The sequence below is a fragment of the Hypanus sabinus genome, chromosome 1 (assembly GCF_030144855.1).
Source record: "Hypanus sabinus isolate sHypSab1 chromosome 1, sHypSab1.hap1, whole genome shotgun sequence".
Classification (NCBI taxonomy): domain Eukaryota; kingdom Metazoa; phylum Chordata; class Chondrichthyes; order Myliobatiformes; family Dasyatidae; genus Hypanus; species Hypanus sabinus.
The window spans coordinates 107899315-107921752 of record NC_082706.1 but is presented as its reverse complement, the minus strand read 5'-3'; the positions used below and the strand labels follow the sequence as shown (position 1 = coordinate 107921752).

The following is a 22438-nucleotide window of genomic DNA, read 5'->3' as shown; positions in this document are numbered from 1 at the left end:
TAGAGAATTAAAGTGGAGAGCAAAAGGAAGTTACAGGTGCTTCAAGAATAGACACCCAATCTCCATTTAATTTGTCCAATGCAGAAGCAAGTAAGGCTTTATAAGGCATTGGTCAGACTGTACTTGGAGTACTGTGAGCAGTTTTGGGCCCCTAGCCTAAAAAAGGATGTGCTGGAATTGGAGAGGGTCCAGAGAAGATACACAAGAATGCTTCCAGGAATGAAAGGGTTGAAGGGTTGACATATGAGGAGCATTTGATAGCTTGGGATCTGTAGTCACTGGAGCTTAGAAGTATTGGTGGATGGAGGGTGGTGCTTGTTGGTGGATCTCACTGAAACCCATCAAAAATTGAAAGGCCTAGATAGAGTGGACATAGAGAAGATGTTTCCTATAGTGAGGGACCAGAGGGCAGAGCCTCAGAATACCAGGGCATCCCTTTCCAACAGAAGTGAAGAGGAATTTCTTTAGCCAAAGAGTGGTGAATCTATGAAAATCATTGCCACAGACAGCTGTGAAGACTGAGTCATAGTGTATATTTAAAACAGAAGTTGATATGTTCTTGATTAGTAAGGGCATCAAAGGTTATAGGGAGAAGGCAGGAGAATGGGGATGAGAGGGATAATAAAACAGCCCTGATGGAATGGTGAACCGTACCTTTGGAATACTAGAAAGGAAAGATATTTTTGTTGGTAGAAACTGAAGGAGGTGGAAATTACGGGGAATATGATCAGCTGCCCAGTCTGGTAGGTATAAACGGGAGGGGAGCTTTATCCATGTTTTGTCTAGGAAGAAAGGTGGTGAGAGCACTGATGGGAAATGGATAAGGTACAGTCATGGATTCTGTCAATAATTACAGAGGGGAACCCATACTTCAGGGAGTAGGAAAGAGGACCCAGTTTGGGAAGTTATGTCGAGCTAAACAGCACATAACAGATGAAGCTAACCAATCCTACAACAGAAAGAGTAGATGAGAGCTGAATACAGGTGTTTCCACCCCCCCCCCCCCCACTCTCCTTACAAAGGTAAGGCATTCCTATGAAACCTTTCTTAAGCCGAAATGGCATAAAGCGAATAACCATTAATTTATATGGGGGGATAATTTCCGTAAAAGCAAAAATCCCTTTTGTAATGCGAAAACAGGTAAAAGCGAAGCAGCGTAAAGTGAACATTTGTAAAATGGGGAACACCTGTAGTTGAACAGAGCTCATTAAAACTGTTAGCTCAGTAAACTATTAGCAGCAGGAGGAATCTGAGAATATCATAATTCTCAGCATTGGCAGGGTTCCGAATTTATGTCTTAAAGATAAAACTAAAGCATCCACTGCCAGGACTAGCCAAATATGCAGAATAGACGACCCATCTCAGTCTCCTTCGGAGATCCCCATTATTAATTGCCTTTACATAATATTAAGAAAGCATTAGTGACACTAGATACAGCAAAGCTGTTTGACCAGACAACTTTGCAGCTATAATATTAATTTTTTTCTACAGAACTAGCAGTATTTCTATCAAAGCTGTTAAGTGCGTTTACCACAGCGGCATCTTCCTGACACTGTGGAAGAATTGCATAGGTATTGTCCTTTTCACACAAAAACAGAATAAATCCTAACTGACGAATTAACTCCCAGTCAGACTAGAGTTTACAGCAGGGTTCAACCTCTGAACTCTTTGTAACCCAGGCAGATTGTGAGTTGGCAGTGAGGCCACAAACTTGCATGGCATATGATGTCTGCAACCCCACAGCATTTGGCAAATCCACCCTGCTGTCTCTCGAAGCAATTGACCATATATACAGGTTGTACTTAACTCAATTTCCATCTATAAAATGAACTGCTTATTTAATTATTCTGGTAGCACCTCCAAAATCAGAAAACGTCACCTCTAAGGAAGACAAGGGCAGAGGGTGGATGGAAACACCACTATTTCTGGATTCCTCTCCAAATGATATATTATCCTGATTTGGAAGTGCATCATTGTCCCTTCACCATCTTTGTACCAATCTTCCTGAACTCCTCACCCATCAAAGTCATGAGAGTACTGTTACCAGACTGGCTATTGCACTAATTACCACTACATCTTAGGTGTGATTAAGGATGACAACAAATGTTGGTCTTGCCAGCAAAACACTAATCCCAAAAATTGAATGCAAATAGATTTTAATTATCTATTCCACATGAAGATGTAGATGAAGTGCTTTGTATCAGTCCTCACTGTGGAAGACACCAGCAGCATGCCAGAAATGCAGGATTATCAGTGGGCAGAAGTGAACGTAGTCACTCATTCCTAAGGAAAAGGTGCTTGGGAAGCTAAATGGTTTGAAGGTAGGTAAGTCACGTGGACCAGATAGATTCAGCCCAGCTTTCTGAAAGAGGTGACAACAGAAATTATAGGACATTAGTAGTAATCTTTGAAGAATCATTAGGTTTGGGAATGGTTCCTGAAGACTGGAAAATTGCTAATATTGATCAACTCTTTAAGGAGGATGGAGGCAAAAGGCAGGAAATTATAGGCCAGTTGACCTGACTTCAGTGGTGGGAAGATGTTAGAGTCCATTATTTATGATGAGGTTTCAGGGTGCTTGGAGGCACATAATAAAATCAGCTGAAGTCAGTATCGAGAATCTTACCTGGCCAATCTGTTAGAATTCTTTGAGGAAGTAACAGGCAGGTTAAACAAAGAAGAGTAAGTGAATGTTGTTTACTTGGACTTTCAGAAGGACTTTGGCAAGGTGCTGCTGAGCAAGATAAGAGCCCATAGTATTGCAGGAAAGATACTAGCAAGGACAGAAGATTTTTTGACTGGCAGGAGAGAAATTAGTGGGAATAAAGAAGCCTTTTTTTTTGGTTGGCTGGCGATGATTAGTGAGGTTCCACAAAAGTCAGTTTGGGGACCACTTCTTTTCACATATAGGTCAGTGATCTAGATGGTGGAACTGATGGCTTTATGGCCAGGTTTGCAGATATTACAAAATAGGTAAAGGACAGGTAAAGGTAGTGTTGAGGAAGCAGGGCAGGTGAAGAAGGATGTGGAGAATTAGAAGAATGGGCAAAGAAGTGGCCATACAGATGGAATGCAATATACGGAAGTGCATGAATATACACTTTGTTCAAAGGAATAAAGGCGTACACTATTTTCTAAATGGAGTGAATTCAGAAATCAGAGGTGTAAATCAGTGCAGGATTCTGTAACAGTTATTTTCTAGGTTGAATCGGTAGTAAGGAAGGCAAGTGCAATGTTATCATTTGTTTCAAGAGGATTAAAATATAAAAGCAAGAATATAATGCTAGGATTTTATAAAGCATTGGCCAGAACACACTTGGAGTATTTTGAGCCTATTTAGATCCCAATGCTGGCATTGGAGAGGGTCCAGAGGAGGTTTATGAGAATGATCCTGGGAGTGAAAGGATCAATGTGAGCAGCATTTTATTCTCTGGGCCTGTACTCACTGGAGTTTAGAAGAGTAAGTAGGGTTTCGTTAAATCCTATAGAATATTGAAGGCCTAGTTGAGTCGATGCTTCCAACAGTGGGAGAATCTAGGACCTGAAGTCATTTTAGAACAGAGATGAAGAGGAATTTATTTAGCCAGAAGGTAATCTGTGGAATTCTTTGCCACAGGCAGCTGTGGAGGCCAAGTCATTGTTTATTTAAAGCAGATGCTAATGATTTCTTGGTTAGTCAGGGCATTAAAGGTTGCGGGGAAAAGTCCGGAGAATGGAGCTGAGGGGGAAAATAAATGAGCCATGATTGAATGGCAGAGTAGACTCAGTGGGCTGAATGGCCTAATACTTTTCTTGTGTCTTTTGGTCTTAAGGTGAAAACTACCACAACAAGGGTTAGGTGGCTGACAGGGTCCTGCAAAGTGAGTTCAGGGAGTTAGGTGCTAAACTAAAGGACAGGACCTCCAAGGTTATGATCTCAGAATTGCTACTTGTCCCATGTGCTGCTGACGCCAGAAGTAGGAAGACCATACAGTTTAACACTTTGCTAAGGAGTTGATACAGGAAGGAGAACATCAGATCTTCAGATCATTGGTCTCTCATCTAGGGAAGGTGGGACCTGTACAGAAGGGACAGTTTACAGCTGAACTGGGGTAGGGAGAGACTAATAGCCTAGCAAAAGGGTTTCCTAGTGCTACATGGTGGGGGGGGGGGGGGGAGCTGTTGCATTTTAAACTAGAGTTTTAAAGAGATGGAAACCAGAGCACCAAGACAGTTAGTAGAGTGGTTGTAGGGAAAGATATTCTTAAGCTTACATACAAAGTCAGGAATCAAAAGGTTGAATATGCTGGGTTGAGACTAATGTTCTGAGCTGTGTTTATTTCAATGAAAGCAGTATTGTAGAAAGGGCACATGAGCTTAGAGCATGGATCAGTACATGGAATTATGACATTGAGGCCATTAGTGAGACTTGGTGGCAGAGGGGCAGGACTTGCAGCTCATATTCTGGATTCCATTGTTTTATACATGATAGAGCAAGAATGATTAAAGAGGGAGGGGTGCCATTACTCGTCTGGAAAATTTCACAGTAGTGCTCATTCAGGACACCAGAGGTCTTGTCTAGTGAGGGCTTATGGGTAGAACTGAGAAATAAGAAAGGTATAACCAGATTAATGGGTTATTATAGACTACCCAATAGTCCACAGCATTTAGAGGAGCAAATTTGTATAGAAATAGTGGACTGCAAGAAACATAACGTTGTGATAGTGGGTGATTTTAACTTTTCACATAGTAACTGGGACTCCCATACTATAAAAGGACTAGATGAGAAAGAGTTTGTCAAATGTGTTCAGGAAAACTTTCTTGATCAGTACATTAAAGTCCAACAATAGAGAGAGAGTGACACTAGATCAGGAAATGAGACAGGGCAGGTGAGAAAAATTTTTATAGGGGAACACATTGCATCTAGTGATCATAATGCCATTAGTTTCAAGATAATTATGGAAAAGAATAGTTTTGGTCCTCAGATTGAGATTCTAAATTGGAGAAAGGCCAATTTTGATGTTAATCAGAAATGATCTGCTAAGTGTGGATTGGGACAGGTTATTTTCTGACAAAGGTGTAGTTGGTGAGTGGGAGGCCTTTAAAAGTGAAAAATTGAGAGTACAGAATTTGTATGTTCCTGTCGGAATAAAAGCAATGATAACAGTTTGGGGATCCTTGGTTTCTGAGAGATATTGAAGCACTGGTTAAGAAAATGAAAGAGATTCATAGCAGGTATAGGCAGTTAGAAGCTAATCTGGTTCTTAAGGAGCATAAGAAATGCAAGAGCACACTTAAGTAAATCAGCAAAGCTAAAAGAAGGCATGAAAGTGGTCCAGTAGACAAATTGAGGGATAATCATGAGGGTTTCTACACATTTATTTTAGAGCAAAAGGATAGCAAGATTCAAAATTGGTTCTCTAGAAGATCAGAGTGGTAATGTATGCATGGAGCCAAGAGATGCGAGAGACCTAAAATGGATTTTTTGCATATGTATTTACTCAGTAAATGGACACAGAGTCTATAAATGTGAGGCATTGCAGCAGCAAGGTTATGGACCCTGTACAGATTACAGAGAAGGATGAGTTTGCTGTCTTCAGGCAAATTAGAGCGGATAAATCCCCAGGGCCTGACAAGGTCTTCCCTCAAACCCTGTGAGGGATTGTTAATGTAGTAATTGCAGGAGCCCTAGCAGAGATACTTAAAACAGCTTTAGCCACGAGGATTGGAGGATAGCTAATGTTGTTTCCTTGTTTAAGAAAAGCTCTAAGAATAAGGCATTAAATTCTCGGCCAATGAAACTGACATCAGTAGTGGGAAAGTTACTGGAAGGTATTCCAAGGGACCAGATATAAAAGTACCTGGATAGAAAGGACCTGATTAGGGATAGTCAAAATGGCTTTGTGTGTGGTAAGGTACATGGATAGGAGGGGTATGGAGGATAATGGTCCAGGTGCAGATCAATGGGATTAGGCAGATTAATGGTTTAGCAAAGATTTGATGGGCAGAAAGGACTGTTTTCATGCTGTTGTGTTCTAGGACTCCAATTAAAGAACTTTTTTATTCCCTCCCATTATTATTTGATTAACATTTTATCCTGTTTGATGGCTTTTAGACTATTCCCACTAATAACTTGTTTCTCTTGCCGTTATTTTTAACTCCATCCAAACCAATTTTCTACTTTGGTCTTCTAAACCAAGGCCCTTTCTCACTATTACTTCATCATCTATTAGCATTGCTATCCTGGCACCATTTATTTTCCGTCTGTTTCCAAAGTGTCATGTATTCTCAAATGCTTCCATTTTAAATTTATTGTTGCACTCTTATTTTTCTCCTCCACATCCCTTTACTGTCACACTCATATCAATATTTGTATTGCCACCACACCTCTTTTTTTTCCCCCTTTTTAAAACTTTCCTCGTGAAACTGAGCAAAATTTCTGCAAGCCACAGAAACCAAGTGCAGATATAGTTGTCATCATCAACCTCTGGATTCCATATGCTGCAGCGTATCTTCTGCACTGGCACATTTGTTACAATCTTATTTATCAGCTGAGTGTTTTCTGCTGTTTATTTTAAATAATGGATATTCTTTAGTATGGATAGGATAGGTTATGATACTCTGGTATCTGTTGCTGGTACTTATTTGTTCAGCCATGTTTTTTTTAAAGGTCACCAGTAAATCACCTCCTTTCTCTCCTTCCCCTATTTCCACTCATAGTCATATTCAGACCTCTGTATTCTATTGTAAGTTCATTCGAGTGAAATCAAATGAAACCTAGACTCCCAGGAATTAAATTATGAGGGAGTGATACACAAGCATTCCAAAGTTTTCAGGGCATTTACAGAAAACTTGTAGTGTAGTCGGAGAGTAACTGATTTAGGAGCTTATGATGAGTGGCATAGCCGATAGATTAGATCCAAATGTTTTGGGGATGAATTGAAGTAATGCTTCGTCACGCAGATGGTGAAAGGAATTTGAGCCATTCTTCCATAGATGACATTTCTTTGATCAGTTGTTATTTTCAAGTTTTATATTGATAGACTTATAAAAATCAAAGATTTTAAGATTCATGAAGGTTATAGCAGAACATACTTGAGGACTTTTGTGACCTAACTTCAATTTCTAGATGGCTTCTGAAGTAAGGAATTGTTGCTATTGCCATTTTGAGATTTTATTTGTAATGAAATGTATATGACATTACAGAACTGTACCTGAAGTATCCCCAATACCGTTGCAGGTCAAAGCAGTGTTGAATTTTCCCAAGGGTCAAGCATCAAAAGGCTGCAGTCGCTTTCTACCAAAGGGCACCAAGGCAAAGGTCAATCTTGAGGACCAAGGACGTCAGAAGGTGTCTTTTACCTTCAATGTAACAAAGACCTTACGGAATAAGTTACAAAGTGCCATTGGGTCTGAGCTAGATGAGGTCAAAACTCTGCCAACAGCATTGCCACCGATTTCTGTGAAAGGGAACCAGGAGAATAAAGGTAATTCGGAAACAGCTGATGCTCCGGAGGCAGCAAAGTCATCACCACCAAAATCAAAGGTCGAATGGAGCAAAGTGCATTTCAAGAAGAAGCAACTGAATGATGCAGCCAAACCTCAGAGTTTGTCAGACAGGGAGCAGTGTAGTTCATCAGTGGAGGAACCTGTGGATGCTTCCATCAAGAAACTTTCTGCAGGAGGAACTGAAACTGTGATAAAAGTGACTGTTGAAACTAAACCAACAAATCTGAATCTTGGTACATCCCATGTTGGGAAAGATGATAACATAGAAGAATTCAAGAATGTCTCTATGTCTTCTGAAAATGATGAGCTTAGGAAACTTGCTCGGACAGAAGAATTTGTGCAAGCACTATCTGCTGACTCTGAGTCTGACATGGACTTCGTAAGGAAATCTCCTAGTTTGAAGTCGCATGACACCAAAAATGCTGAATCCAGTCGGGAAGTTAAGAAATATCCAGCAACTTCCAGAACTGATGAGGTGGAAAAGATTCCTTCCCATTCCAAATCTGAACGAGATAGAAGGAGCAGTGGCCGTTCAAAATCTGATCGCGATACGAGGAAGACTTCATCTCACTCAAAATATGGAAGAGAGGAAAGACTCAGTTCATCTCGATCTCGCTCTGATAGAGATTCAAGGGCACCTTCTTCATACTCAAAGTCAGACTGGTCAAGGAGCTCTTATTATTCTGACAAAGACAGATATCGTAGAGGTTCTCCTTACTCAGAAAGGAGCAAATCTTCCCGTAGCAAATTGTGTGCTGATTTAAGAGATGCTTCCTCTTGTTCTGATTCTGAAGAAGATTCTAGAAGGTATCATCCTAGGTCAAATGACGTAAGAAGGACTTCATTGCATTCTAAATCCTATAGAGATTCAAGAAAATACCAGTCACGGTCAGATAGAGATCTGAGAGCAACTTCATCTTGCTCTGAATCAGAAAGAGAAACTAAAAGGACTAAATCGCATGCTAAAGCAGATAAAGTATCCAGGATACCAGCAGCTTGTTTTGAATCAGAAAGTTCTAAAACTAATTCTTCCGAAGTAGGACTAGATTCTAGAAGATTGTCCAAATCTGACTGTCATTCAAAAATATGTCATTCAAAGTCGTCAACTTCCTGTCATAAACCTGAGGCAGCCAGAATTAATGTATCTGATCTGGAATTAGACTATGGGAAAATCTCCAAATCTGATAGTCATTTGAGGATGGTTTCATCTCATTCCAAATCTGTATTCTCTTGCCATGAAGTTTTATTAAAGAAGAACTCCCCAGGACCAGAAATTGACTTGAGAAAAAACTCTAAGCTGGACAGTAAATCAAAGACTCATTCTAAGACACTTGTTTATTGTGAAATAGAAGGAGCTCAGGATGATTCCACAGAGTTAGAACCTGATTCTAGGAGAAATCCCAAACCAGATATTAATTCACAGGTATCTCCACAGAACTCCAAATCAACTAATTGTCATCAAACAAAGGCTGTTAGAATGGACTCCTCTGAACCAGAGTTGGATTCATGGACTAACAGTACATCAGACAAGAATGTAATATTGACACGATCTCGTACTAAAGCAAAAGCTTTTTGTGGTGTAGAAATAGTTAAAATGGATCCTGCAGGAGTAGAACTGGATTCGCAGACTAATAGTGGGTCAGATAAGCACTCAATAGTAACCCCATCTCACTCTAATTCATATGCTTGCTTAACTAAAGTGTACTCTTCGGAACCAGAAACAGAAGTAGACCTTTGGGAAAACAGTAGATTGGACCGCAAGTCAAGAATAAATGTTCCGAGTTCCAGATTCCAAAAGATAAGGACTTTGCCAGTTTTGTCACCTGATCGAGAATTGAGAAGGATTTCATCTTCTGAGTCAGAAGATGAAATGAGAGAGGTTTCCGAACTACACAATTCAGGGACAAAACAAAATGCTTTTAGATCAGATGATATTTATTCCTCCCTTGATCACCAATCAGACAGTTGTGTAAGCACCTCACCGTATCCCACATCAGATTTATCAAGGACATGTTGTTTCTCCGGGCCCTCTGAAATAGCTGGCTCATCACATAGTTCTAAGTTAGATGGACTTTTGGCAAAAGTTTCATCTTGTTCAGAATCGGATGAAGAACATAGAGCTTCATCACAGTGTGAGTCTAATTTGATGGTTTCATCTCATGACTTACCAAATGACTTGCAGTCCCCAACTCATTTCATAGTGAATACCATGCAAGCTTCTCCTTATCCCAGCCCAGATGAGGTCAAGTACTTGGCCTACCAAAAAGTGGAGGAATTCAACACTTCACACTACACCACGAGAGAACACATTTTGGCCTATCCCAAAATGGATGAGTTCACAACTGTGTCTCACTCAAATTTGGATGAAATAGTGACCATTTCAGCAGACTCTGAAAGCTGCATGAGAGATGTAAAGCTCACAGGCAAAGAGTCAACAGAAAATAGGGCTGTAGATAGTCAGAAGGAACAACATGCCAATGAAGGAAATGGGTCTGAACTGAAGAATGATAAACTGTTTCACAACGCAAATAGCTTTAGCAGTTATAGCATTAAACAGAATGCAACACCTAGCAACCAAAATTGGGATTTAGTTGATAAAGTTAGGTTGTACGTGGATTTGCCAAGTCACATTAATTCAGAAGCTAAGGAGTCTGGAGCAGTGAAGACTGAACCACCATCTTCAAATAATGAAGAAACGTCTTTCATTGCTAGACCCGATAGTTCTGTTAAAGTGGAGCCAGAGCATAGAATGGAAATTTCCGACGATGAAGGAACTGATGAAGAGTTAACAATGGAGGTCGTCACGGAAGGTCCACTGCATCTGAGCCCTGCCAACCTGACAAGCACAAATGAAATGGCACACAATTCACTGAGTTATAGAACTAAGTCTGACTGTGACAGTAGTTGTATGAAGGTCGAATACAACAGCGTGAGCTCTGAAAATGGAGATTGTTCAGAGGATGCTAAGAGCAGCAGTGAACAAGAGAGTGAAGAAAGTGAAACCAGCTCAGATTCTGATGATGGTAGTGTCCCAAAGAACCGCTTGCAGTCTGTAGTGATAGTGCCAAAGAATTCTACCCTGACTTTGGAGGAGAAGAGTCTAATGTCATCTCCTTCATCTTCCATAACATCTTCTAGAATAAGTCAGCAAGAAAAGAAGCATTCAGCTGTTGAAGTCAGCAAGCGAGAAACAGATGAGAAACCCAGTGTGGTGCATCAACCAAATGGTGTTGAACTTGGAAATATCCCCTGGGAGATGGTTGGTGACCCTGTTGAGGGCACTGACACAGTTCAGGGTACCCTCTCTTTATTCCAAGAAGTATCAGAGGACCAACCACAAGCTTCTTCAAGTCAGCTTTCGCCTGTTAGTGAGAGTCACAAGAGCTACAAGCAGCAGTTGTTGACCGACAAGGTGGATAGCACCAGTCAGCCTGAGAGGTTTTCGATTGACCAAAATCAGCTCCCTCTGTCAAATGAGAAATCTGGCTCAGTGGAATCCCCAGGTTCAGAAGGAATGGCAGAAAGGTACCAGCACTCACCTAGTAGTCACTTGGACAGTCTAACAGCAGAACAAAACAGCGCTCGTGCACTTCATGGGGAAGGTAAAAGCTTTGGAGAAAAGCCAGATAGCAGACAGGCTGTCTCTTGGCCTCAGCAGCAGGCCCAAGATCAAGGATCTTTTCATAGCCCAGAATATTTGGAAAGCCTTGACTGGGATTTCTCTCAGCCAGAAAAACCTAGTAGCAGTTGTCAGCAACCAGATAGCAGTTACGGATTATACAGGAAGTATTGCTATCAAACAGAGGAAGCGGAGTTAGGTAAAACAAGTGATCACTGGCAAGATAAGAGAGCCGGTTGGGATCCCAAGCTAAATGCTAAATCAATCATGTGCAATAACTACCAATTGTGTCAAGATATTTCTGGCTCAGATGTTCAAGGACAGGTACAACCCGATTCGATGACCGATGACTTTGCAAGCTATGACAACTGGGAAACAGTCAACCGTGACCCGCGATCTGTTCCCAAAGGTGTGAGCTCTCTGCAGGCTCACGAAATAACCAGCAACTCTACTAAGGGGACCACCCTGGTACTCAAGGCCAGTGACTCTACAGCAGATAAAGAGTCAAGGGTCAGAGAGTTAGAAAAGAAGTTGGACGATGAACAAGGGTACTCCCAGAAGCCACAGTTGGAGGAGGCGGACACTGATTTGGAAAGTGATGCTGACACACGGTATTGCGAGCAAGTCCGTGTTGAGCCTGATCCATTGGTCACAGTGCCATCCAAAGAATGGGTCAGTGTTGTGTGTAAAATGGAGGAATTCAAAAACTCTCAGTGGTGGAAGGAGCAATCAAAATTAGGAATGATGCCACCTTACTTTGAGTTAATTGAAGAAAACTTGTACCTGACAGAAAGGTAATTTTTGAGCATTATTGTTATTAATTATTTAACTAAACTTTAACCCAAAGTTTAAATGGAGGATTTGCCAAACCTTAAATCAATGCTAGACTTTGAACCAATTTTTAGAAGGACAGAAGGTCCAAAGGAGATCTGCCAGAATAATGCCAGGCCCAAGAGATTTCATTTTTAAGGAAGAACTAGAAAAACTGGAATTGTTTACTTGAAAGCAGAGGAGCTTTAACAAAAGAGTTAATAAAAACCAGTTGTAATTGTGCAAGGAGTTTGAAAGGAAATGTGCTAATTAGAAGAAATAGATTTAGGATTATCGGCAAAAGAATTAGACATGAGAATTTTTTTATTCATTAATGCAATGTGGATGCCACAGGCAATACCTGCATTTTTTTTGTACATTCCTAATGGCTTCTTTACAGAAGTGGCTGTTAAAAGTCAATTGCATTGCAGGGTTTGGAGTCATATTTAGATCAGATCAGGTGAGCCTGGCATTATCAGCTGATGGAAAATAAAACTGTATAAATTTCCTCACCAATATAGTGATAAAATTGCACTTCTCAAAAACTTGATCATTTTGGTCTTTTTCCTGGTTTTAGTCTACACAACCTGCAGATTCTGTTGGTTTCAATGTAGTCAGGACACTAGTCTTCAGGAAGCAGTGCAGCAGATATTTACCAAAATGATACCAGGAAATAAAAAGGGGATGAATTACAGGTGTTTGCATTTTCTTGAGTTTAGAAGTTTAAGCTAGTTTAAATGATGAAGGAATTTGAGGATATTAAGAGAAATTCAGGATTCCTCTACACTACATGTACTGTTAGTCTAGATTGGGTATGCTTAATTTTTGGGACTGGAGAATAAACCTGCAGCCATGAGAAAGAGTGTTGAATGCTACCATTCAGCCAGGCTGACAATGAATATATCTTGTGTTAGTTTTCCATTGTGTAGTTTAGAACAGCAGTTCACTTTCCTTATTTCAGCTTGACTTAAGTTGCTTATCCTTGGGTTTCCTAACTCAGTCATTTTAGAGAGGATGAAATTATGATTTGGCTTGGCTTGATTTCACCATGGCCCTTAAGAGTCAAAAGTTTTGACAGTACATCAGCCTTTCAACAACTTCAATCCTGTATTTTAGATTTTCTGAGTAAGGTCCTAAGTTACAATAGTGTAAAAAAAAATTGCCAGATCTATTAAATTTTGTCCACAGGGTCTGTTTTTTTATTGCCATGAAGAGTTTCCAATGAGTTAATTAAGAAAAGACCATACATACAAGAGTGGAGCTTGAATAAGAAAGATACAGACAAGGGCATACAGAGCAAGTACATACATCAATAGGGAGATGTATGAAAATGAGAGACTGGCTGATGTGTGGTGAATTGAGGTAAGAAGAGGGAGAGATGCTAGAGGAGAAGCAAGTTACAAGAAAGGAGTTTTAGAGGCTTGTTGAGATTGGCTATTAGAATTCTGAATGAACATGATCTCTGCAAACTAAACAGGATGTTTACTAACATCAGATGTTCTGCAGATGCTGGAATCCAGAGCATTTTATGTGTGTAGTCAGGAAGTTTTAGTAACATGAAAGAGGGATGATAAAAAGTTAAATACAGGAATGGTCAGTGGAAATAAAGCAAAATCTGGAAGATATTGTGGAAAGCAGTAGAATAAATGGTTGGAGCATATTCAAAATGTTTTTATCAGTGGCGAAGCTTGTGGAGATTGAGCAACTGTTGCTATTAAAGAAGGGACCTGAACCCTCGGAATAAAAACAAATAATGCTGGAAATAATTTGTAACAATTAACTGAAGACACAAAGACAAGGATCGATAACCTGTTTTCTAATCATGGATGCTAATTGATTCTAATATTTACAATCATTTCTGTTTTTGCAATTTTTGGCTTGCCCTGTCTTCCATCAAGGCCAGCCATTTTTCACCACTGTTGGCACTATAACGTCTTTGAAAGAACCTGAGACTATTCATTAATGTTTGAGGCCATGCAAAGGTAAATTTACATCATACTTGCTGCTATTGTTGTTTTGTTATCTTCAGACTTCTGCAGAGAAGTCTGAAAGGAACATTGAGTCATCATTTGAATTAGGAGATTAAGGATCTAGTGTAATCATGGTCCTTAAAATCAAAGGGGAGTCTAGAACAATGTGAAATGAGTTTGGAGGGTTCTTGCTCACAATGATTTTTGTTATTTTCTTTATCTTTGGGTCCTAATGTCAAAGTTAAGAGATATTTGTATAGCCTAGCCAGGTTTGTTATTGCCTTTCCCAATCTTTAAGTAAGCTGATTTCTTTCATAGGAAGAAAAGCAAGTCTCACCGAGATATTAAGCGTATGCAATGTGAATGCGTGCTGTCAAGGGAGGATCGAGAAAGAGGAGAGCTGGCATGTGGTGAAGATTGCCTCAATCGATTACTCATGATAGAATGGTAAATGTTTTTCTCGTGATTAGGAGCTACTTTGGCCCAGAATTGACTCTTTTGCCCAGGTCTGTACAGATTCTGAGACCTTTGTTTAGATAGTCATTGTGAAAAAAGTTAGTTTATTGTAAGCACTGGTAGTTGGCTCCTGTCTCCAGATGCAGGGAATAATCAAGTGCTCTAAAGCATCCATCTTTCTACATGTTTCTGTGTTAACTTCAGAATCCTAATAATGATTCAAGTCCCTTTGTGTTGGACGTATATCATATTCAGAAATGAGTTAAGTATACTTATTGATTAGGTAATTCAGGTTATTGGATCTTGAAAGCTGTTAAAGAATTAGAAAAAGAATGTAATGAGTCACACAATTTTAAAGTTTTGAAAAATGAACTATGATCAGATGTGAATGTTGAGATTGAAAACTTAAAAGCAAGAAGAAAGTTAATAACAGACCATATATAAGATATAAGCTAAGAAAGATTCTGTGAAGGCTTTAATGAGAAAAGTATTGTCTGTTCTTGCCCATCTTTCTTGCAAATGAAGTACTGGAGAAGCCACCCAAGACAGCAGAGCAAGAGTCTTGAATGTACCTAGCGTTCATAAAGCTGTGTTACACACAGTTTGTATAACAGCTAAATGCCAGTGTAAGGGAGGTAACAAAGCTAAGGAGAAAAACCGAAGAAGTGAGTTCCTCCAGTCGTTTTTGGATTAGTTGATTAGTTTTTTCAAAGACTGAACCTTTGCATAATTCTGACCTACAATTTTGGAGAAGATTGGCTTTCCAGTTGAGGTCACAGTGAATCGAGGGTTTCATTAGATGCAGAAGGGCCCACTAACAGTAAGTTATGATTGTTATTGTGTTAGAGAGGAAAATGCTATCTTTTGAAATTAACGTTAAACCCAAGATACCAATGAAGATTTACAGGCAAACAGCATGACATTTTTAGAATGACAAAGTGATCTATGTCAAAACATTATAGAAATTTAAGGCAGTGACACGCAAGTAATGGAAGTTTCAAAGGACTTGTCTAATGTGGAGTGAGAAGCAAACTGCTCAATGCAGTGCTGAATTTGCGTATCTGTGGATAAGTTATTTTGCAATGATATCAGATGTTTTTGTTCTTGTGTCCTCTCAGTTCGTCAAGGTGCTTGCACGGAGAGTACTGTACAAACCGGAGGTTTCAGAGACGGCAGTATGCTGATGTAGAAGTCATCCTGACTGAGAGAAAAGGTTGGGGCCTCAGGACAGATAAAGAATTGTCAGTGTGAGTGAAACTAAACGTATTACCTCTGTAAAACATTCACGATTTATCATTTCTTTCTTCCTTCCACCCAAGGCCTGTGGATGCTGGCTTTTCTCAAAACATAATGATTATTCTGTGGGCTGCAAATGGCCTCAGACTTTGAGGTGGTCTCTTCAACCATAAAGCCATCATTGACCAGTCCAACTTTGTCTTTATGCAACATTCAATTGCACCCATATTTTTTTGGCATTAGATTTTTTGTCTTCCTCATCCTACTTCCCACCACTTTTAACCACAAGCCTAAGATTGCTAAAGTCAACTATAGTATGTTACTGCATCGAAAAAATTAACTAACTCTATATCAGTAGGAAATAGAATTAATTCATAAATACAGTGCGATTACCCAACTGATTTATAGGGTGTACATGTCACCATTTTTCCATCGCTTTCCTGTTCCTCCCGGTGCATCATTCCTCCAAATGATTCAGGGTTCCACTAATGTCACTATGTCTAACTATAAACAGATTGGGTGTTGTTATGGGTTTCCTTTTTGCTTTTGTTCCACCCCTCCACAGCCCAACATAAAAAAAACATCTTTGCATTGTTAGTTCAGTGCACTTTACCCTGAAGGCACGCCCTCCTGAAAACCACTGAATATCAGGTAACAGTGGTGAGCTCAAGCCATTCCAGGACTGACCAAACATAGACACTTACATTGGATGTGTGGAAAGAGGGCTGGGCTGCAGATGAGGATGAAACGGCATACTACCAGCTAATGTCCAGACCATTCAGAATATAGTTGATGAAGCAGAGTGAGACTGACCTACCAAAGAGAACTGAAATGCAAGACATTCTACAGATGCTGAAGATCTTGATCAACACACAAAATGCTGGAGGAACTCAGCAGCTCAGGTAGCATCTTTAAAGGGAAATAAATTGTCTATGTCTTGGGATGAAATCCATCATCTCAAGAGCTGAGGTTCTTCTGTGTGCTTTGTCTCACTGAAGCATCGCTTACACCTGCCTCACCTGACTGCAATACAAACTGAAAGTTTCTCATGTTCTCCTGAACAGCAACACTCATGGTCTTTGGATGAATGTAACAGTCCTGGCATGTTCCTCTCACCCAGCATGGAATATTCAACAGTGAAGTGTCACCTGTGCTACATGCCATGGGAGTTCATTTCAGCTAGCATGGCAGCTGTCTATATCCCATCCCAGGCAGACATGAAGCCTGCACTCAATGAACGTACTCTGTGGTCAACAGCCTTGAACCACAATGCACAGAGGCCCTCTTCGTCATCCCAGTGACTTCAACCAGGTCAACTTTGAGTCTGTTACCAAAATAACTACCAGAAGTTCTTTTGTTCCACCAGGGCCCAAGCAGCCTTCACTGTTGCTACACACCATCATACCTGCCTACCGAATTACCACCACTCCCCCCACCATCACCCACAGACTGCCAGGTTGTGCTTTCTCCCTGCATACAAACAGAAGTTGGAACGCAAGGATCCAAAACAGAAAGTAGTATTGTGCTGGTCTGAGAAAATAGGTGAGCTTCAATGTGACTAATTTATTTTGGTAGACTCGGCTATGTTACATACAGCTAGCCTGGATGAGCACATCAAAGCTAGCACAGACTTTATCAGCAAGAGTGTTAAGGATTCTGTCCCTAAGAGGCAATTCTGGATGTTCCCACACTGGAAACCATAGTTGAACCAGGAGATTGCCCTCCCTACTCGTGTCTAGGACTGCAGCGTTTATGTCAGGTGACCCTGACTTTTACAAGAAACTGATGTTGATGTCACCACCAAGAAAGCTCAACAGTGCCTCTACTTCCTCAGGAGACTAAAGAAATATTGCCTGTCCCCTTTGATCCTCACCAAATTTATCAATGCAACATAGAATGCATCCTATCCGCTTGCTTCATGGCAGCTGCTCCACCCAGGATCGCAAGACACAGCACATCATGATTTGGACTATGGAATTAATGGATTTGTGGCTAAATTTGCAGTTGATACAAAGATAGGTTGAGGAGCGGGTAGTGTTGAGGAAACAGAGCCTGCAGAAACTTAAGGACATCCAGTCCCTATATACCTCCATTCCCCACCGAGATGGTTTCGAAGCTCTTCGGTTTTTTTTTTGGATTCTAGACCACCAGCCTCCAGGTCCAACATATAATTCTCCGTAACTTCCGCCACCTCCAACAGGATCCCACTACCAAACACATTTTTCCCTCCCCCCCCCCTTTCTGCTTTTCGCAGGGATCGCTCCCTACACGATTCCCTTGTCCACTCGTCCCCCCCCCATCCCTTCCCACCGATCTCCTTCCTGGCACTTATCCTTGTAAGTGGAACAAGTGCTACACCTGCCCTTACACTTCCTCCCTCATCACCATTCAGGGCCCCAGACAGTCCTTCCAGGTGAGGCGACACTTCACCTGTGAGTCAGCTGGTGCGGTATACTGCATCCGGTGCTCCCGGTGTGGCCTTTTATATATTGGTGAGACCCAACGCAGACTGGGAGACCATTTCACAGAACATCTACGCTCGGTCCCCAGAAAAAGCAGGATCTCCCAGTAGCCACACATTTTAATTCTACATCCCATTCCCATTCTGATATGTCTATCCATGGCCTCCTCTATTGTCAAAATGAATCCAAACTCAGGTTGGAGGAACAACACCTTATATACCAGCTGGGTAGCCTCCAACCTGATGGCATGAACATTGACTTCTCTAACTTCCGTTAATGCCCCTCCCCTTCTTACCCCATCCCTGACATATTTAGTTGTTTGCCTGTTCTCCATCTCCCTCTGGTGCTTCCCCCCCCCCCCTTTCTTTCTCCCAAGGCCTCCCGTCCCATGATCCTTTCCCTTCTCCAGCTCTGTATCACTTGGGCCAATCACCTTTCCAGCTCTTAGCTTCATCCCACCCCCTCCGGTCTTCTCCTATCATTTCGCATTTCCCCTCCCCCCACTACTTTCAAATCTCTTACTGTCTTTCCTTTCGGTTAGTCCTGACGAAGGGTCTCGGCCCGAAACGTCGACAGCGCTTCTCCCTATAGATGCTGCCTAGCTTGCTGTGTTCTGCCAGCATTTTGTGTGTGTTGTTGTCTGTAGAAACTTAGATAGTTTAGGTGAATGGGCAAAGAAGAGGCAAATGAAAGACAATGTTGGAAAGTGTATGGTCATGCACTTTGGTGGAAGAAATAAATGGGCAGACTATTATTTAGATGGGGAGAGAACTCAAAACTTGGGAGTCCTTGTGAAGAATTCCCTAAAGGTTAACCTCCAGGTTGGGTGAAGAAGACAAATGCAATGTTGGTATCCATTTCTAGAGCTATAGAATATAAGAGCAGGGATGTGATGTTGAGGCTCTATAAGGCAGTTGTGAGACCACACTTGGAGTATTGTGTGCAGTTTGGGCTCCTTGTTTTAAAAGGATGTACTGACATTGGAAAGGTTACTGTATGAGGAATGTCTGGCAGCTCTTGAACTGTATTCCCTGTAATTCAGAACAATGATGAGGGGATCTCATAAAAACATTCTGAATGTTAAAAGGCCTGAACAGATTAGATATGGCAAAGTTATTTCCCATGGTAGGGGATTCTGGGACAAGGAGGCACATCTTCAGGATTGAAGGACGTACATTTAGAACGGAGATGCAGAGAAATTACTTTAGTCAGAGGGTGGTAAATCTGTTGAATTTGTTGTCATGAGCGACAATGGAGGCCAAGTCATTGGGTGCATTTAAGGCAGAGATAGATAGGTTCTTGATTAGCCAGGGCATCAAAGGATATGGGGTGAAAGCAGGGGAGTGGGGATGTCTGGAAGAATTGGATCAGCCCATGATTGAATGGTGGAGCAGACCCAATGGGCCGAATGGCCTACTCCTGCTCCTATATCTTATGATTTTATGAAACCATCCTTCACTCTGTGTAATCTTGTCTATACTTCACACTGCCTCAGTAAATCAACTAACATACGCAAAAGACCCTACCCACTCTGGACATTTGCACTTTGCACTCCCATCGGGCAGAAGATACAAAATCCTGAAAACTTACAACCAGAATTAATTTATATGAAGTGATCCCTTCATCCGTCAGGCTCCTGAACCAGTGTGGATACCTTCACTCACCTCAACACTGAACTCACTTTCAAGGAACCTACCACACTGGTAATTGTAACAACACACACACAATGTTGGTGAAACACAGCAGGCCAGGCAGCGTCTATAAGGAGAAGCACTGTCGACGTTTCGGGCCGAGACCCTCTGTCAGGACGAAGGGTCTTGGCCCGAAACGTTGACAGTGCTTCTCCTTATAGATGCTGCCTGGCCTGCTGTGTTTCACCAGCATTTTGTGTGTGTTGTTTGAATTTCCAGCATCTGCAGATTTCCTCATGTTCATACTGGTTATTGTGTTTTATTTATTATTTTGCTTTATTATTATTTTTTGTATTTACACAGTTTGTCATTGTACATTGATCGTATTTGGGTATAGTTTTTCATTGACTCTATCACGTTTTTTTTTGTATCTGCTGTGAATGCCTGCAAGAATATGAGCCTCAGTTTAATATATGGTGGTGTATACTATCCATACTTTGGTAATAAATTTACTTTGAACTGTACACAGGAAAGGTTTTTCATTAGATCTAAGTACATGTTAAAATAATAAACAAATTTAATGTAAGGTTAATGGACTATGATTCAATTCTTTCAGGATTACTTTTGTGGGTTGCATATGACATTCTAGGTACAGTGGGTGCCATGTTAGCATAGAGGTTAGCGCAATGCTTTTATAGCTCAGAGTTCAATTCTGATGTCATCTGAGGGGAGTTTGTACGTTCTCCCCATGGAATGCATGGGTTCTCTCTAGGTCGTCCGGTTTCCCCCCTCAGTCCAAATCCTTAACCGGTTTGTAGGTTAATTGGTCCTGTGATTAGGACTAGCTCAAAGGGTCAGAATGGCCTATTCTGGGCTGTAACTATAAATAAGATAAAGATACTGCCTTCATTTCAAAAATGACCATCTACATGTGATTGTAAAGTTGTGCGCACTTTGAGCCTATGCCCAAATGCATTGATGCATTACTTAAGCTCATGTTGAAGTTACTTATAGTGGGTGGTCTGTGTAAGTTCATTCTGCTGTTGGTCAGAAGTTTTTCATTCATCTGTGCAACTGTTATGAGATTCAGACACTGCACTGTTTGTCACCCTAGATAGTATGTCTCTCTGGTTGGTGTCTTCTGATTGAAGTTAAGCAACTCCACACTGTTAGGTTTGGCCTTCAACTTTCATCATCTTTAAAGTCTTGGTCTTCAACCACAGACGTTCATAGTCAAGCAAAGGCTTCAGCTTTTCCAGAACACCATCTCCTCCGTCAGGTGGAGAAAGTTATTTCAAGGTTGCAGAATTTGGATGTGAGGGAAGAGGGATAAGGGAATAGAATACTGTTGTAATAAAGATGGGCTTTGTCTTTGCAGGAATAGCTTTGTTCTGGAGTACTGTGGGGAAGTGCTGGACCACAAGGAATTCAAAACCCGAGTTAAGGAGTATGCCCGCAATAAGAATATCCATTACTATTTCATGGCACTGAAAAACGATGAGGTGAGCAAATTATCTCTGTGACTCGTGATTCAAATGGCCTTGGCCTCTCCCCACTTGGTGCACATTGGCTCACTGAAGGAACTATCCCCTTATTTCTGTACCTTTTGATCATGCCTTTGCAAATTTGTCAGTCAGACATTAATTTTCCCTTTCAGAAGCCAGTATGGATTCTGATTCTGCCACTGTTTCTAAACAGAGTAATTCATATCCTGACAAACTTACTCATTTAAGAAGAAATTCCCCAACTTCTTATTTGTTCTGTTAGAAATGTAAAACATTGCCATATTAGATACTGGAGTATCTGAGTTACAGTATGGTTATATAATCCAGACTACAGTACCTCTCAGTCTTCTGAGTGCAGGGCAAGGAAACTATTTTTGGGCAGGTTACTTTGTACATTTTTGTGCAGTGTTAAAATGCTCCAGTCAAAGGTGCCACCTGTAGAATGCCACACGAGACCAGAACCCCATAAAAGGTATATAAAAGATCCTATGATATTGATAGGTAAGAAGGAGAGCAATTTTTTTGATCTCAGTATTACTGTTAGTGGGATCTTGCAATACCAAAATTGGCAGATATATTTTCTCACAGTACAATGGCTCCTCCAAAAAGACCTTATTTTTCTGTGGAGTATGTTGGAATGTTGTGAGAATGTGGTAGGTATTCTGTACATTTAAGTTCCTGGGGAAACCTGACTGAATTTGCCAAACAAACATTGATGGGTGAAACTTAGCTGTGTGAAGCCAAGTCCTACTCTGTGTCTGGTAGAGTTGAAGCAAAATGTTCAACGTTGGTAAAGAATGATTCTTTCACTTCTATGCACTTAACCACTCAATAATTCCTTGAAGAGATTACTTATTTGGGGTGAACATAGAACATAGAATAGTACAGACCCTTCGGCCCACAATGTTGTGCCAACCCTCAAACCCTGCCTCCCATATAACCACCACCTTAAATTCCTCCATATACCTGTCTAACAGTCTCTTAAATTTCACTAGTGTATCTGCCTCCACCACTGACTCCAGCAGTGCATTCCACACACCAACCACTCTCTGAGTGAAAAACCTTCCTCTAATATCCCCCTTGAACTTCCCTCCCCTTACCTTAAAGCCATGTCCTCTTGTACTGAGCAGTGGTGCCCTGGGGAAGAGGCGCAGTCTGTCCACTCTGTCTGTTTCTCTTAATATCATGTACACCTCTATCATGTCTCCTCTCATCCTCCTTCTCTCCAAAGCGTAAAGCCCTAGCTCCCTTAATCTCTGAT

The 22438-nt window shown here is 41.0% G+C and overlaps 1 protein-coding gene across 3 annotated transcripts in view; it reads left to right on the top strand.

Moving 5' to 3' along the window:
• Window positions 1-22438, top strand: part of setd2 (SET domain containing 2, histone lysine methyltransferase) — a 114260-nt gene that overhangs the window by 40101 nt on the left and 51721 nt on the right. For all 3 annotated transcript variants that reach the window (XM_059973967.1, XM_059973961.1, XM_059973972.1), the window contains 4 exons: window positions 7220-11901; window positions 14206-14334; window positions 15462-15590; window positions 21051-21174. In XM_059973967.1, the coding sequence (XP_059829950.1) occupies window positions 7220-11901; window positions 14206-14334; window positions 15462-15590; window positions 21051-21174 (5064 nt within the window). The remainder of the gene's footprint in view (window positions 1-7219; window positions 11902-14205; window positions 14335-15461; window positions 15591-21050; window positions 21175-22438) is intronic.